Here is a 15,380-nt window from a genome sequence, read left to right as displayed (position 1 = left end):
GCCATACTAGCTGCGGACCGCAAAAACTAGCCGAAGGGGTTGTTCGTGTCTTCTCTTTCAAAGTTGGCTCTTGGTTTTCTCTTTTTTGGTTGAGAAAGGAATCATGATACCTCAGACGAGAACGGCGGCGGCGGAGATGGGGCGCGACTTTGTTTCGCCCCCCTTTTCCCCTTTGCTGGGCTTTGTTGATACAGTCCGTCTTGCGTGTTTTTTTGAGCATGAATTAGGGAAAGGTTTTCCCTCTTATATCTCTCGCTTCATTCCGACTTTGTTTCCATCGCCCGGCATATGGCGGTTCGTATAAAATCAGGTTTTTAGGGCGCATAGTTTCTACTTTTTCCTCGTTTTATGTATGGCCCTTTTGGTTTTTTCTTAAGGGACATCAAAGGGCATCCGGATTTGGTTTTTTTATTTCTCGCTAGGTAGTTCTCTGGGACCAAACGGAGGGAAGGGCGGAACTTGTTACGTCGTGTATTTAAGTCTCTCAAGTTCGTTGTTTGAACGGCCGAACTTTGTATGCGATAATGAAAGCAATGATTAAGCAAAATGACTCTTCATATCTTGTTTCCCTATCTACAATGAACTGGTGACTTTGAAATGGCATTCATTTGCTTTAAAACTTGGTACTACAGCATTCTATTTACATCAATCAATACACGTAATAAGCCTGTGTCAGAGGGAGCTTCGTCGCCGGCTCAGCGCTGCACACCTGCCCGTCCGCCTCGACAATGTAGCTCTCCGGATCGACCTTCATCTTGGGCATGGTGTCGTTGAAGCGCATGTCCTTCTTGGATACGGTACGGCATCCCTTGACGGCCTCGACGCGCTTGCGCAGGCCGTACGAGGCAATGGCGCCGGAGACGATGGATTCGTTGGAGACGAAGAGAATGCTGGTTTGGGGGACGAGAGGGGCGAACATGGGGCGGGCGATGATGGGCTGGACGGTTGGGATGGAGGCATTGGGGTCACCCTACGGAGATTTGGATAGTTAGTTGTTGACTCAAGATAGAGTGTGTTCAAAGGGGAGTGAGAGGAGACTGACCATCTGAGCCAAGGCAATGAGGCCGCTCTTGATAATGAGTGACGGCTTGGTTCCAAACCAGGCCGGATCCCAGACCACCAGGTCCGCCAGCTTGCCCACCTCGATGCTTCCAATGACATGGCTGAAGCCCTGGGCCAGGGCAGGGTTGATGGTGTACTTGCTCACATAGCGTTTCACCCTAAAGTTGTCTGCGCCCGTCCCAACGTCTTCCTCCAGAGGCCCCCTTTGCGACTTGTTCTTGTCGGCCGTGTTCCAAGTCCGGAGAATGACCTCGCCGCATCTCCCCATGGCCTGCGAGTCGGAGCTCATCATGCTGATGGCGCCGAGGTCGTGAAGCACGTCCTCGGCGGCGATAGTCTTGTCGCGAATCCGGCTCTCGGCGAAGGCAACATCTTCGGGGATGTCTCTAGACAGGTGGTGACAGACCATGAGCATGTCCAAATGCTCGTCGAGGGTGTTCATGGTGTATGGCCGAGTAGGGTTGGTTGATGAGGGGAGGACATAGGGGTGCTCAACCACGGAGATGATATCTGGGGCGTGGCCGCCGCCCGCACCTTCGGTGTGATATGTGTGAATGGTGCGGCCCTTGATGGCGTCGATAGTGGACTCGACGAAACCAGACTCGTTGAGGGTGTCGGTGTGAATGAGACACTGAACGTCGAGCTCATCGCAAACCGTCAGACACGAGTCAATTGCGGCTGGAGTGCTGCCCCAATCTTCATGCAATTTGAGACCACAGGCTCCGGCGGCGACCTGCTCACGTAGGGCGACGGGAGAGCTGTCATTACCTTTGCCAGTGATGCCGACATTGACAGGTAGATTGTCGCAAGCTTGGAGCATTTGGCGCATATAGTTCTTTCCCGGGGTACAAGTTGTTGCGTTGGTGCCAGCACTGCATGACTTACATCAGCCAGGATCCAGACCCTATATCAAATAGGTGAAATCCGATCGCATGTAGGACAACAGCGACCGTCGGGGCGAAGGAGAAAAAAAGTCAGTGACACTTACCTAGGTCCCACACCTCCTCCTAACAATGTGGTGATTCCAGATGCAAGAGATTCGTCCGCCTGCTGTGGGCATATGAAGTGAATATGAGAGTCGAGGCCGCCAGCCGTGATAATCTTTCCCTCACCAGCGATGACGTCGGTACAGCTGCCCACGACCATCCCCGGCGATACTCCATCCATGACATCGGGGTTGCCTGCCTTGCCGATTCCTACAATGTGTCCGTTCTTGACACCAATGTCGGCTTTGTAAATGCCCGTCGAGTCAACCACGAGAGCATTGGTCACCACCATGTCTAAAGAATCGGCATCGAGTCGCCCGGTTGCTTGTCCCATGCCCTCACGCAGCGTCTTGCCACCACCAAACTTACACTCGTCACCGTAGACGGTGAAGTCCTTCTCGACCTTGACCCATAGACTCGTATTTCCAAGGCGGACTAGGTCGCCTGTCGTTGGGCCAAACATTGTAGCATACGCGGCACGGTCCATCTGGAACGCATCAATGTGAATAGCGTCAGTGAGGGGTTCTGGCGTGTGTGCGAAGCCAGCCTGCTGTAACTTGGCAACGATGTCGTTGATTCTCCAGAGTTCCAGACCTCCAGTCGCCATGTGGTTGCCACCACGAATGACCTTGTTGCCCCCGATTTCCACAAGGGTCACCGTCTTGGTATCCCCAGGCTCGAAGCGAACTGAGGTGCCTGCCGGAATGTCAAGCCGGTAACCATATGCCCTTTCGCGATCAAAATCCAGCTGCGGGTTTGTCTCGATAAAGTGGTAATGCGAGCCGACTTGAATGGGCCGGTCTCCCTTGCTCGTCACCCTGAGCCTGATTCTCTTGCGGTCCTGGTTCAACGACACCTTGCCTTTGACGGCCACGACAACGCCAGGCTGTGCGGTGGCTTCATACTCCTCAGGAGCGGCGAGAGGGAAGAACTGTTCATTGTCCGGGATGGGCAGAAAGCTGCCGTACAGGGCGCGCTCCAGGTCGCCGTCGTCTGTGCGGATGGGGTTGTGGACAGTGACCAGGTACGTGCCCATGGGGAATGTGCCCTCAACCTGGATTTCGGTCAAGGTGGCGCAGACGGAGGGCTGGACATGACGACGGCCAAGCATGGTAGACCCGAGGTCCATGAGATCGGCGACGCTGTGGTTGCCATCGCGGATGAGTTCTTGCAGGTTGTTTGCGATGAGAGCCTTTTGCAGTTTAAGTTATAGTCGTTAGTGTTACTGTGACTTGTGATTTGTCTTGGCTCATGTGAATGACAAGATCAGTGATATTCGTGAGTCCGTACCGTTGCTTCACTGTGGTTCAGCTTGACACCCCTGGCAAGGCGCCTCTGCGCCAGCAAGCCCACCTGTGAGATGACGAGCTTGTCGAGCTGCGACAAGTTGCTGGTGGTTAGCCACAGACAGATCGATCCACCAGAGCTACATGTACTAAGGCAGCCAAGTGCTTGGCCGGGATAGCGTCAGACGCACCTCTTTCGGTACCAAGTGCATTGTGTCTCACTCAAACACAATCAATCAAGCAGCCAGGTTTAGCTGTAAGGGAGAATGAAGCCAAAAAAAAAGATCTGAGTCGTAGCAGAGCAAAGGTAATCATCGTTCAGCCTTTCCCCGCAGGTAAATCATTGGATGCGTGTTCTTGACCATTCTTCGTCTAGAGATAAGGAATCGCTGATACGGGGAGGCGGCCTGTAGATGTTACCTCATCACCTTTATCTATCGAGATTGCCGCCAGTGATATGGGGGTCAAGCCTTTAGCCGCTGTGGCTCAGCGCGCTTGTCCCGCTGCATCTGCTAAATTGGGCATTTGGACCCTGAACTCCAGAATGCATCAACCATCCACCTGAGTCTGCAATAAATATTCATCTTGACAATCTCATAATCTTACTTGTGCATTTGCTGCTTTAAACAAAATAAATCATATGGATATATATCTTATAAGGCGCTTCATGATACAGAACAAGCCGATTCATAACCAAACGCCAGCCCACCCTTTCAAAACTGACAATACAATAGAAGTCTTCCGAAATGACCTGCCAAACACCAGAAACACCCTCACCTGAGATCAAATTGGTTATTCCTCTTCAATCTCATCATCCCACTGGTCTTTCTCCTTCTTTATCAACTCCGCCATCTCGTCCGGCTTGAAAATAGAGCTGTCCGGGTCTTCAGCTCGGGGGACCTTGTTCAGATTCTCGTCGTCAAAGACGGATCCAATCGTGTCGATCCACCTCCGTCGCCGCTCCATCAGCGTCTTGGTCAGGTCGCCTATTCCCGGCCGCGCCATGCCCGCCGCCGCTCCGACAAAATGGCTGCCTCCACCTGCACCTCCGGGGCGCTTGGACTTCTTGCTCTTGCCCATTGTCCGCGTGCGCTTCAAATAGGCGGCGTTGACTTGCGAGTCCAGATCTTCGAGAATGGTCTGGTATTCTTGGTGGGCCATGCGCTCGCGCACCAAGTCCATCAGCCGTGCCTTGCGCGCGCCGTTGACGAGCATTTGCTCTTTCAGTCTGGCTTGCAGCAGCCGCAGTCTGCCCGCAACCTCGTCGTCAAAATGGCCATCATATTCGCTTTCAATGCCATCCTGTGGAAGAAACCCAATATGCCGAAGCTCTTGTTTAAGCCGCTCCTCAACCTGGGCATACTCAAGCTTGGGATGTGTCGCCTTCTTCCATGACTCCGTTGATGACTCCACCATAAAGGTAGCAGGCGGCACTGGGCTGGATTTGTCGTCAACGCCATTCGGCTCGTCGCCGTTTATATCTCCGTTCATGCTAATGTCGCCATTTGTAACCCCGTTCGTAGTTGGCTTGTCATCGGAGGACTGTGTTCGCGACTCTGGTCGCAGTGCTTGTAGTAATCTTGTGGCGAGGGGCCCGATAGATAGCGCATCCGTCTCAGCTACGCCGTCATTCATGTTATCAATGCTGCCGCGAGGTTGGTTTGGTGGCAACTTGTCGCGACTCTGTTGAGGTGTGTCAATGGACATGGCACCATCCTCTTCAGCCCAGATCTCAGTATAATGCCTCTTGCCGCGCTTGGGCATGACGAAGGGCGTCACACGATCGCTGCGCTCTCGCAAAAACGCCAAGTCTTCTTCTGAGAATGGCCGAAAGTAGGGGTCAATGTATGTGGAAAAGGTCGAAAAGTTAATTTGACTGCTCGGCTTCGCATTGCTAAAGTCCTTGTCCGGAGGGTCGCCGGCGATCATATCGGCCAGATCACTCTTCGGATACACTGCAACAGAGTAAATCTTCTTTCTCTCTTCATCCGGCATGCCATCGTAGGTGGGTAAAATTTCGTAAATGGTGGGGTCTGGAAAGGTGGATGGATCTTCGCCAAATGTTTGTGCTTGGGGCAGCTCGCGCCTAGGGGGTGCGCCCTCGTCCTCAGAGCTCTCTTCCTCCTCTTCGTTTTCTTCCTTCTTGGGCTTCTCGTCTGTCTCCATGGCGTTTGGTGATGCTCCGCCGGCGATGGGTGAGAGCGACGAGCTGGCGTCGTCGTTGTCGCGCACGTGCTTCCGTTTCGAATCCCTCAGCGGAGAGGATCGCTCTATTGTGACTGGTTAGCAAAAGATTTCTCAACGATCCCAACACCCAATGGCCCAGCTTCATTAGATGCGATAATGAAGTGGCATGGGCTTGGACATACCTTGGCTACCATCGCCCGGCGCAAGGTTATCGGAGCCCTTCTTGCGCTTATGCTTGGACTTTTTCGTCTCCGGTTCTCCTCCATCCACACGCATGTCTTCAGGGCGCTTTTTCCGTTCGTCGGCCAGATATCTCATTCCGCGGTCGTAAAACGTGGAGCGCTTCTCCATGATATTGATGAGCGTCTTAAGCTTATCAAGCATGGCGTCAATGCTCCGCGAGTCGGGGACGGCAGCGCTAGAGGCGCCCTGATCCACCAGGTTGTCAAATGCAAGATTCGAAAACAAAATGACTCTAGTATTGAGGTAGTCCGGATCGTAAAACTCCTGCGGTGGGAGTGCAGATGCCGGGGCCGGCACCGGCGTCGAATTCCGGCTTGCTTTCTGCATGGCGGCCGAGTTCTTCTTGCCTGTGCCCTTTTGTCCAGATCCGGGAGGCATGATGGTGGATGTAAGTCGCAGGCGCTACCTAGCAGTTCACAGATGGAGGCGCAGATGAGTAAAGTGCCTGCGATGACTGTTTGATGGAAACCCGGCGCTGTAGTTGCTGGGAGACCATGGGTCCATTGTCGCGTCTAAGCCTCATGTAAGCGCATGAAGCAGCGCATCGAATGGGGGACTCTGTCGCGGTCGAGATTGATGACGTCGGAAGAGATGTTTTTCCGAACAACTGGTTACGTGATCAGCATGAGCTCACTTGAAACGGTTAGCGTAGGAATGGTGACATTTTGCTACCAGAGCAACAATATGCTCTTATTGAAGCTTATAATTGTTTGATGACACAATACACATCTGTTAGGAAAAGAGAGAGAGAAAAGTGAAAAGGGCCATTGAATTCAATTGAATCTGAAACAATTGGAATTCTATTAGTCCAAATAACACGTAAATTGTGAATCCAATAGCCTTCCATTTGTTTGGAGGCATGCTCTCAGTGTTTTTCTCTGGCAGCATTACTGGGGAGCCTACCCTATTACGACCATCTGCCTTAGTATGGCATCAAACGATTTATAGGCCTAAACTTAGCATTAACCCCTTTTTTCGAAGACATAAGTATCAACTTGGTCTACATAGATCGAATCGCGCAGCCTCAAAGCCAGAAGAGGCTTGCGGTTTAAAAGAATATGCTTCGCCTTCCCAGAAATCCACCAGGTCGTCCAACGATGGACGATCGTTTGGATCGACCTTCATGCAATTTTCCACCATTTCGACCCAATGGGATGGAGGATCGTTTTTACCTGCCCAGATGACCTGAACATCATTGGGGTGCTCAACCTCGTCAAAGTTGTTGGCTGTCTGGCTCAGAAGCATCCACATGGTCCTCCCTAACGCAAACACTTCGGCCAACTCGACAGCTCTAGGGCAACTCGCTTGCCACTCTGGGAAGACATTCCAAATATTGAAGCTCTCCCGTCCACTGCCTTCCGGCATATTGCGACGTTCTGGGCCCGTATACTTGGTGTAGACCAGTTTCGGCGATCCGTTCTCATTCGTACCTTGTTCTTCCACGTCCCAGGTCCCGTCTGCCTCGGGGGCGAGTGTGGTTGCTGGCGCACCGCTTTGCTCCCAGTCAATGAGGATCAGGTTCTCTTGGTCGTCAATAACAAAATTCCCAGGCTTTATATCCATGTGGTAAGTATGCGCGACCCGGTGGGTATGCGTTATTGCCAGGCACATTTGATGACACCATTTAGCTTTTTGCTTCAAGGGGATTTGCGATTTTCCTGCATTGGCTGCTTCAATTGCGTTGCCAAGGTCACCTCCAGCGAAGTAGGTCGATAGATGACCAACGAGCACAGGGTTCTGATCGGAGTCGCGCACCGATACCAGATACCGTGGTGGCGATTGGATGTTTGGATGGCGTGGCATGTTGGCGATTAATTTGGTAGAACATCTCCAAACATCGACCGTGGTGCGGGCAAATTCGTCGTCGTCATCGTGAAGTTGCAGGTATGTTTGAAAATCAATTCCTTTGAAGACAAGGGGTGATGGCTTCCTTGCATCTTGAAACTGCACTCGCTTGGAGCAGCCTCTGCCGCCCAATACCTCGAGTAGGACAATCTCGGAGATATCAAAAATACGAGGAGAATGGCCCCCGGCAACCAGGTCGCTTGGATGGATATCATGGAGGAGGGCGAGATATTGATCAAAGAGTGGTTCCTGGTAAGCTCTCCCGACAATCTCCTGGGTCTCTCCAGGAAGGATATCAACCACAATACCAGGGTTGCCAATCGCGGGATCCTTGATGCAATCAGGCCAAACCGTGGCTATGGCAGACCATAAAGCGCTCCGCATTGAGCTGCGATCCTGGAAAGTGAATGTCCCATCTGGCACCTCGAGGTCGTGATAGCAGCAGACAATCCGGCTTGGCAAAGACTCAGGCAAGCTGTCATCGCTCCGCTGGAAACGGAAAATGACAGCCTTTCCTTGTCCAAGCACTTGGGCATAGACAATGGTCTCGTCTTCATCGCCCCAGATGCTGTCGGGGGCAACGTCAATGGCTTCGAGGGCTTGTACTTCTCCCATGATCATTCCGATGTTGGAAATTGAAGAACGGTTGGTTTTGGCGGATAAGAGCCAATATAGAGACTTAAATTATGATCCGGGTTATGTTTTCAGCCTGCCCATACTGTCATCTGGCCTGTGCCCCAGCCCTTTGGGTGGTGTCTACCTGTAGGTATGCGCCTCTTCGTGCATTCCATCTCACCAACAACTGCCTCTATAGAGCGGCTTGTTCCCGCACAATCTCCCGTATGCTCGACCGATCTATATTGACTTCAAATAGACATGGTTGAACATTTGGAGCTAGTTGTGTTCAAGAAATGCAAAAAGAAATGCGAATACAAGGCAAATACTGGACGACATGCCCAGAGATATTTGACAACGTGGAAGTGAGGAGAATGGCCCTGACTTGGAGCAGAGTTGGATGAAGCATAGCTGAGAGAAGCTACAGCTCCAGAAGCTGCGAGGCCAGGAGACGAATAGTCAGCCATGGTCCTGCTGGGATCGTGGTTGAAAAAGAAGATGGATTGATCGATAGAAACGTTAACTAGGCGTGTAAGGCGATGGTGACTTGGCGATATCAATCTCAGGATATATCCTTCCGTAGGTACATTCAATAGTACCCAAGCAATACCGGTGCCTGTTGCACCAGCCACACGAGCCACATCGCTGCCCCGCCGGACCTTGTCAATTAAAGTCATCTAACATCCATTGAAAATCTGGACACCCATTTCACCTTTGACGTTGACAGAGAAAGATACAGTCTGCGAGTAACACTGGAGTGGTGTCGTGTGGCAATTCTCCCACAATCAGCTCGCCCAGCTCAGCTCAGCTCAGGACCCCCAAGACCCCAAGACAAGCCCCCTACGGAACTGGCTCTCCGCTGCATGTGCTGTGGATGCCCTGCTTGATTGGCGCTCCCCAGACAATGCTGGCTCCACCATGCTCGTACTAGCATCGATGACTTGTTCCAACCACAAATAGGCTGATAGAACACCCTCAACTCAAGGTGTCGACATGGCCTCTAGTAAAGACCCTGTGGCGTGGGCTGGTGCATTCTGCCGGTGTCACCATGTTTGCACTGTGGTGCCTTGTAGCGCGCTGAGCGCAATCCCGAGACATTTCCATGGACGCTTCATGGCTCGCCGATCCTCTTCTGAGGCTGCCAAGCGCGAATGGGTGACTGGGTGAACGGGTGAGTGAATGCTCCAAGCGGTGCAACGATACATTGATGCGTTTCACATGCAATCACTGCTCAATACGAGTTGCTACACGTACAAAGCATGACATCAACAGGGTCAAAAAGCCTTGAGTTCCCCACGCCAGAGTTCAATGGCACTGGACGATACAAACTTGAACCCATAGGGATCCCCCACTCACGCTGCCCCGCCAACACGGAGCTATTCGATGAGCCCACCTGCACTCAATTCCCCTCCCCAGGTTCAATTGTTAGTGGAGAGCTATTCACTGCCTGCTCTTTACTCTCCTGCTCAATACATACAGTACCAGGGTGGACAGTGTCCAAGCAGAGACAGAGACAGAGACAGAGCCCCTCCAGATCCCTGAGCTACTCCATCCCGCATGAAGCTACGACCCAAAGCCGTTACCACGGAACTGCTATGGAGCACGCCCGTCTCCCAGATGGCAATCTCTCAACAATTTTGCACGTGTGCTGCCCAACAATATGCCCCCTGGCACCGCTCGTTGCCCAAGCATGTGGTTCAGCCATTGGCTACCACCGTGCTCCAGAAGCTCTTTCGCGCGCTATCCATGGATCTGAAGCAGTCACAAGCCATTGCGAAAAGAACGATGATCCCTGTGCTCCATTCTCGCTGACAGCAAGCGTTTGACATGTGATTCTGGGTTGCGTGGAAGTAGGCGTACTGTGTTCAACTCATGCTGCTCGCCAAATCGAGGCCAACGCCCAGCACGGCCGATAATACGCGCCTCTGGACTGTAGACTACTGTACTCTGTATGGACGGACGGACAAACTCGACGCCCAAAGATAATGCTGCCCGCCTTCAATGTGGGTTGCCAGGCCTGCTGCAACCCCAAAAGGGGTCTCGCTTGCGTCTAAATGGCCGTGGAGGTGCCAGAATTGGAGTTGATGCACGCACTTGTGCCTTATTACTGATACCTGTACATGTACATGTGCATGTCTGGACTGGATTGGACAGAGCCAAGTCTCCCAGTTTCTCTATTTCCTATTTATCCTCTTGTCTCCTCCTCTCTGCTCGACTTGTTCTCTCTCAGTTTCATCTTCCCACCATTTTCAACCTTTGCCTGAAGCTGAGTTCAACACATCCTTAGCTTGTGATCAATCTTTTCCCTCTATTCTCTCAATTGGTAAAATGAGAGAATACCATGGCTTTTCCTGTAAGCTCTCCAGTGCTCTCAATTCTCTCGTCCTTGCCATTGAGGGGGTTCTTATGCTAACCAGACACTTTCTTCTCCCTAGGGTGGTAACATAAACTTTATGCCTTTTGGCACCGAGATAAATCCTCTATATGCTGGAATAGCAGCCACTCTTTTAGGTGGTATTGCCGTTTCAAGTTTGGCTGCCTCGCGAGGCACCGGGCAGGGCAATGATACACCTGGAGTTCTCAGGTCCTTTTTCCTGTTCTTTTACTCTTGCTTCATCAAACCCCATCAGGGCGATTCCAAGGCTTCCCAGCAGGACGCTCTAGAGAGCTTCTATAAGAAGCAGGCCGGGGCTTATGATGCCACACGCAAGCTTCTTCTTCGCGGTCGCGAAGACATGCTTGCTCTTGTTGCTGCCCAGCTTGAGGCGAAAGCTAAGATTGCTGACGATAACAAGACCAAGCGTATTTGGGTCGACGTGAGTTGCCTCTGCTGCATTATCTAGACCATATGGCTAGACGTAGACAAAACTTAAGACAACCGAAACTAACTGGTAAATAAACAGGTTGGAGGCGGCACTGGCTGGAACATTGAAGCCATGTCCCAATTCGTCGACGTTCCCAACTTCTTCTCCAGCGTGTACCTTGTCGACTTCTCCCCGTCTCTCTGCGAGGTAGCAAAGAAGCGGTTTGAACGGCTCGGTTGGAAAAACGTTCGCGTCGTCTGCCAAGATGCTCGCAAGTTCCGCCTCGAAGACTACGAGACTGGCATGTCTAAGCAGGTCGCTCCGAGATCTCCTTCGCTCAGCTACCTCACCCAGCAGCGCCAGGATTATGGCGGTGCTGACCTAGTCACCTTTTCATACAGCTTGTCTATGATTGTAAGTATCGGCCGTCAAAAAAAGCTTTATTTGGCTGAATTTCCAACTGACTTTCATGGCAGCCCGACTACTACTCTGTTGTCGACTCTGTGAACTCGCTGCTGGCTCCTCATGGCATTCTGGGTGTCGTTGATTTCTACGTCCAGAACCAGATTGACTACTCTTTCCGCAACTACACTGGTGGCCTCGTGGATCGCCATGTCAACATGCTGTCTCGAAACTTCTGGCGTGCCTGGTTCGACATTGACCGTGTTGGCCTTGAGCCTGGTCGCCGCGATTACCTCGAGTACAAGTTTGGCACTGTTCTCAACTCCAACTTCCGCAATCGCACTCTCGGCTATATCCCTTACTACATCTGGGTTGGATGCCACAAGAAGCCGTTTTCGCCGTCGAGTCTGCCTCATGAAATTATTGAGCGAATCGATGCACTGGCTACTGAATCGCCCTACCTGTACCCTGCCAACCAAGGAGATGCTCTGACCCGTGCGATTGAGAGATCCGCACCAGAGATCCGTTCCAAGGCCTTCATCACTGCGGTCGAGAACCTGTCTGCCAACTTGCCTCTCCCCTCATTCTTCTACCAGAACCACCACTGGCGTATCTACTACGATGATAGACTCCAAAAGCACACCCAGTTCAACGACGAGTACATCTATGCCTTCACTTGGGAAGATGCACGTGTTGACGAGCGCCTGCTGAAGCTTGGCCCTGATGACAAAGTTCTCGCCATCACCTCTGCCGGAGACAACATCATTTCCTACCTTGCCCAGAGCCCTGCTCGTGTTCATGCCGTTGACCTTAACCCCACTCAAAACCACCTTCTGGAACTCAAGGCTGCCGCGTACACTGCTCTACCATATGAGGATTTCTGGAAGATTTTTGGTGAGGGAAAGCACCCCGAGTTCCGAAAGTTGCTCATCTCCAAGCTGTCTCCCCATCTCTCTGGCCGCGCATTCCAATACTGGCTCAAGAATATCCACGTCTTCCACAACAACAAGGGCTATGGCCTCTACGATACTGGTGGCTCTCGCCATGCCATTCGTGCCTTCCGCTGGATTGCTCGCATCTTTGGTCTACAGTCTACTGTCCAGAAGCTCCTCAGTGCTCGAACTCTGAACGAGCAGCGAGATATCTGGCGCAACAAGATCCGACCCGCTCTGCTCTCCAAGCTCATCTGCAACTTGGTGGTTGCTCAGGAGAGCTTCCTCTGGGCTGCTCTCGGTGTCCCCAAGAACCAGCTCGCCATGATTGAGAACGACCATGCCAACTCGGAAATCGTGAAGCAGGGCAAGGCAAAGAACACTCGCTCTCACGCCATCTGGCACTACATGGTCAACACACTGGACCCCGTTGCTGAAGAGACTCACATTGGTACCGACAACCCTTACTATTACGTCTGCTTGGATGGCAAGTTCTCTAAGAAGTGCCACCTCGAGTATCTCCGCCCCGAGGTTCACGCCAAGCTGTCTCGCCCCGGTGCTCTGGATGGTCTTCGCATTCACACCGATGAGCTCGAGGAGGTCATTGCACGCATCACCCCTGGCACCCTCACCGTTGCGGTCATCATGGACAGCATGGACTGGTTTGACACTGGCTCTCAAGCAGCTGCCGCCCAGATTAGCAAGCTCAACAGGGCTCTCCAGATGGGCGGTCGTGTGCTCCTTCGTACATCTGCTTTGAGCCCCTGGTACATCAAGGTTTTCGAGGCTCACGGCTTCACTGCCAAGTGCCACGGCTCTCGCGTCGATGGCGCCTGCATCGACCGTGTCAACATGTATGCCAGCTGCTGGATTTGCACCAAGACGGAGAACTTGCCTCCTCCTACTCCCGAGTTTGACCGCATTGGTGGAACTGACATTACCAGCCTGACCATTTAAAGCCTGGATGGAGTTGACTAGGATGATTGTCTAGGATGGATAGTGATTGAATCATGGGGGTATCGTCCAACACTGTACCCAGGGATTCTGATGAATTGGGATAAAAGGAGTGTCCATGCCTGTGGCATGCAGATTGATAACAAATAAATTAAAACCTACTATACCTATCAATTGTATGATCTTTTTCATCAAGTGACACATTGTATGTGATGCGTATTAGTTGAGCGATGTAATTGTATGTTGTAGGATGCACTTTCATTGCATCTGCCATTTCAATAACCAAGCATTTTCTACATTTGAAAGAGAATTTAGACAAAAAGACGAGACTCTAGAATACTCATTAAAAGGAGAGTTTTTTTTTTTTTTCTAAAAAAAGAAAAAGACGAGAGAATAATCCTTTGGCAGTAAAAGTGTAAAAAGGCCAAAAAAATGTAACTCTTCTCCGGGGAGAATTGTTCTCCGGGGACGGAATCGAACCGCCGACTTTTCGATGAGATGTTACCCATTACAGTCGAACGCCATGAACCAACTAGACCACCCAGAGGATGTAGAAGAGTTGCTAGGAGGCTTCTGTAATTGGTATGTAAGCTTTTGCATGCGGGGTAAAAAATTGGCCGGGAGCTTTTAGTCAATGTGGGACGAGCAAGACGAGCTAGTGGAGATTTGAGAGGCTGTTTGTGTGCTTTGGGTTTGTATGGAGCTGCGAACTGCTATAAACAAGAAGTCAATGACCTTTATTTTTCACACAATTAACTGTTGGGTTTGAGAGAGATTTGAGCATAGCTTATATAGTTGTAGTAAAAACTGGAGAGAGTTATCTAGACTTAGTTGAGCTTTACTTCCATGATTCCATCGCTTGGCAGTATGAATACTTGAAAGCTGGACAGAGTTGAATTGAAGCTAGGTGGGCATGAGCTATAATGGCTTTCATTACGAATACAATACTCATTCAAAAAGCAATTGCACAGACTCCAAAGTATTATGGTTATGCTTCTTTTTTAATCGTACTTCTATACAAGCGCTCACAGCCGTTTCGTGGCCCAATTAGCGCATAATATCAGTTACACAGCCTGCCTCCAAACCCATCGATTCTGTCCCCAGCAAGCAATCACAAGATATCAAGTTTTTCGTCCCACCTTCTCTTTCCCAAGCATCATCCTTATGCCTTCCAGATCTTCTTAATAGCCTCGGTAACACCGATATCGTTGGTCTCGAACTCGTACAATCCCACGCCGACGGTGACGGTAGCCAGATTCAGACCCCACCAGAAGATCTTTCGCAGGCCGGAGTAGCGGTTCTTGGGGATGTAGTCGATGATGACGGACTGGAAGCCAATGTGAGAGTGCAGGAGGACGGCGGAGCACAGGATGGCGTCGGTGGTGGGGTTGAGGGAGCCGGCGGCGAAGGGAGCAATGGTGAGGGGCACGAGGCCGGCGGCGAGGAGGCGCTCAAAGGTCCAGTGGTAGGAGCCGTGCGCGGCGTTGGGGTTGGGAATGGGGGCAGGGTCGTTGACTGTATGTAGGCTCGTGGTTAGTTATTTTATAGGTTCGGCATGTGAGAGAGCGCAACACGATTTGCGCGGCATACCTGAGCCCTCAATTCGCTCTATGGAGACAGCATGTTAGCAAGATTTCAAGCTCATAAGCAATTGCGTTTGTTTCTCGAGTGTCTGTCTGGGAGAGTTCTCACGAGGTCCGGGAGGCAGAAAGGCAGAGCGCTGAGTCGAGGTGTGGAAAGCCGAAGCCTTGATGGCGTTGTTTCGGAAGGCAGGCTTGGCGCAACGAGCCGCCAGCGCAGTCTGCCGCAGCAGAGAAGGTCGCACAATCGATGCCATGATTGACAGAGTAGTACTCGGGACTTGTGATTGCAGTGGTGAGAATTGGCACCCGGAAACGCTTCGCGCTGGCAGAATCACAGCTCCAGCAAGATCGGTTTCGGGATGACGGGCGTAGATGGACGAAACTTGAACGGATGAGGTATTGCCGAGGATCTCGAATTAGGAGCTCCGTGATTGGCTGAGCCGGTTCCGAAGGGTGCCCACCGGGACGCAACAATGTATTT

At 51.6% G+C, this 15,380-nt stretch overlaps 5 protein-coding genes across 5 annotated transcripts; 1 reads left to right on the top strand and 4 right to left on the bottom strand.

Moving 5' to 3' along the window:
- Nucleotides 1-649: 649 nt before the first annotated feature.
- Nucleotides 650-3,546, bottom strand: T069G_03682 (amidohydrolase family domain-containing protein; the record flags this gene model as incomplete). The annotated part of the gene is made up of 5 exons (XM_056170892.1): nucleotides 650-970; nucleotides 1,043-1,934; nucleotides 2,051-3,240; nucleotides 3,339-3,425; nucleotides 3,526-3,546. The coding sequence occupies 5 exons, from the start codon at nucleotides 3,544-3,546 to the stop codon at nucleotides 650-652; spliced, it is 2,511 nt and encodes an 836-aa protein (XP_056031784.1).
- A 580-nt stretch (nucleotides 3,547-4,126) lies between these two features.
- Nucleotides 4,127-6,142, bottom strand: T069G_03681 (histone acetyltransferases subunit 3 domain-containing protein; the record flags this gene model as incomplete). Its single annotated transcript, XM_056170891.1, has 2 exons — nucleotides 4,127-5,613; nucleotides 5,713-6,142. 2 exons carry the CDS (start codon nucleotides 6,140-6,142, stop codon nucleotides 4,127-4,129), a joined length of 1,917 nt encoding a protein of 638 aa, XP_056031783.1.
- A 612-nt stretch (nucleotides 6,143-6,754) lies between these two features.
- Nucleotides 6,755-8,230, bottom strand: T069G_03680 (protein kinase domain-containing protein; the record flags this gene model as incomplete). Its single annotated transcript, XM_056170890.1, has 1 exon — nucleotides 6,755-8,230. One exon carries the CDS (start codon nucleotides 8,228-8,230, stop codon nucleotides 6,755-6,757), a length of 1,476 nt encoding a protein of 491 aa, XP_056031782.1.
- Nucleotides 8,231-10,565: 2,335 nt separating this feature from the next.
- On the top strand, nucleotides 10,566-13,319 carry T069G_03679 (methyltransferase domain-containing protein; the record flags this gene model as incomplete). Its single annotated transcript, XM_056170889.1, has 4 exons — nucleotides 10,566-10,577; nucleotides 10,660-11,040; nucleotides 11,128-11,442; nucleotides 11,505-13,319. 4 exons carry the CDS (start codon nucleotides 10,566-10,568, stop codon nucleotides 13,317-13,319), a joined length of 2,523 nt encoding a protein of 840 aa, XP_056031781.1.
- A 1,159-nt stretch (nucleotides 13,320-14,478) lies between these two features.
- Nucleotides 14,479-15,153, bottom strand: T069G_03678 (cybS, succinate dehydrogenase cytochrome B small subunit domain-containing protein; the record flags this gene model as incomplete). The annotated part of the gene is made up of 3 exons (XM_056170888.1): nucleotides 14,479-14,831; nucleotides 14,907-14,924; nucleotides 15,009-15,153. The coding sequence occupies 3 exons, from the start codon at nucleotides 15,151-15,153 to the stop codon at nucleotides 14,479-14,481; spliced, it is 516 nt and encodes a 171-aa protein (XP_056031780.1).
- Between the last annotated feature and the right edge of the window lie 227 nt (nucleotides 15,154-15,380).

Source organism: Trichoderma breve, chromosome 2, assembly GCF_028502605.1.
Source record: "Trichoderma breve strain T069 chromosome 2, whole genome shotgun sequence".
NCBI lineage: Eukaryota > Fungi > Ascomycota > Sordariomycetes > Hypocreales > Hypocreaceae > Trichoderma > Trichoderma breve.
Note: the sequence above shows the minus strand (reverse complement) of the source record. Positions and strands in the feature narration are given on the sequence as shown.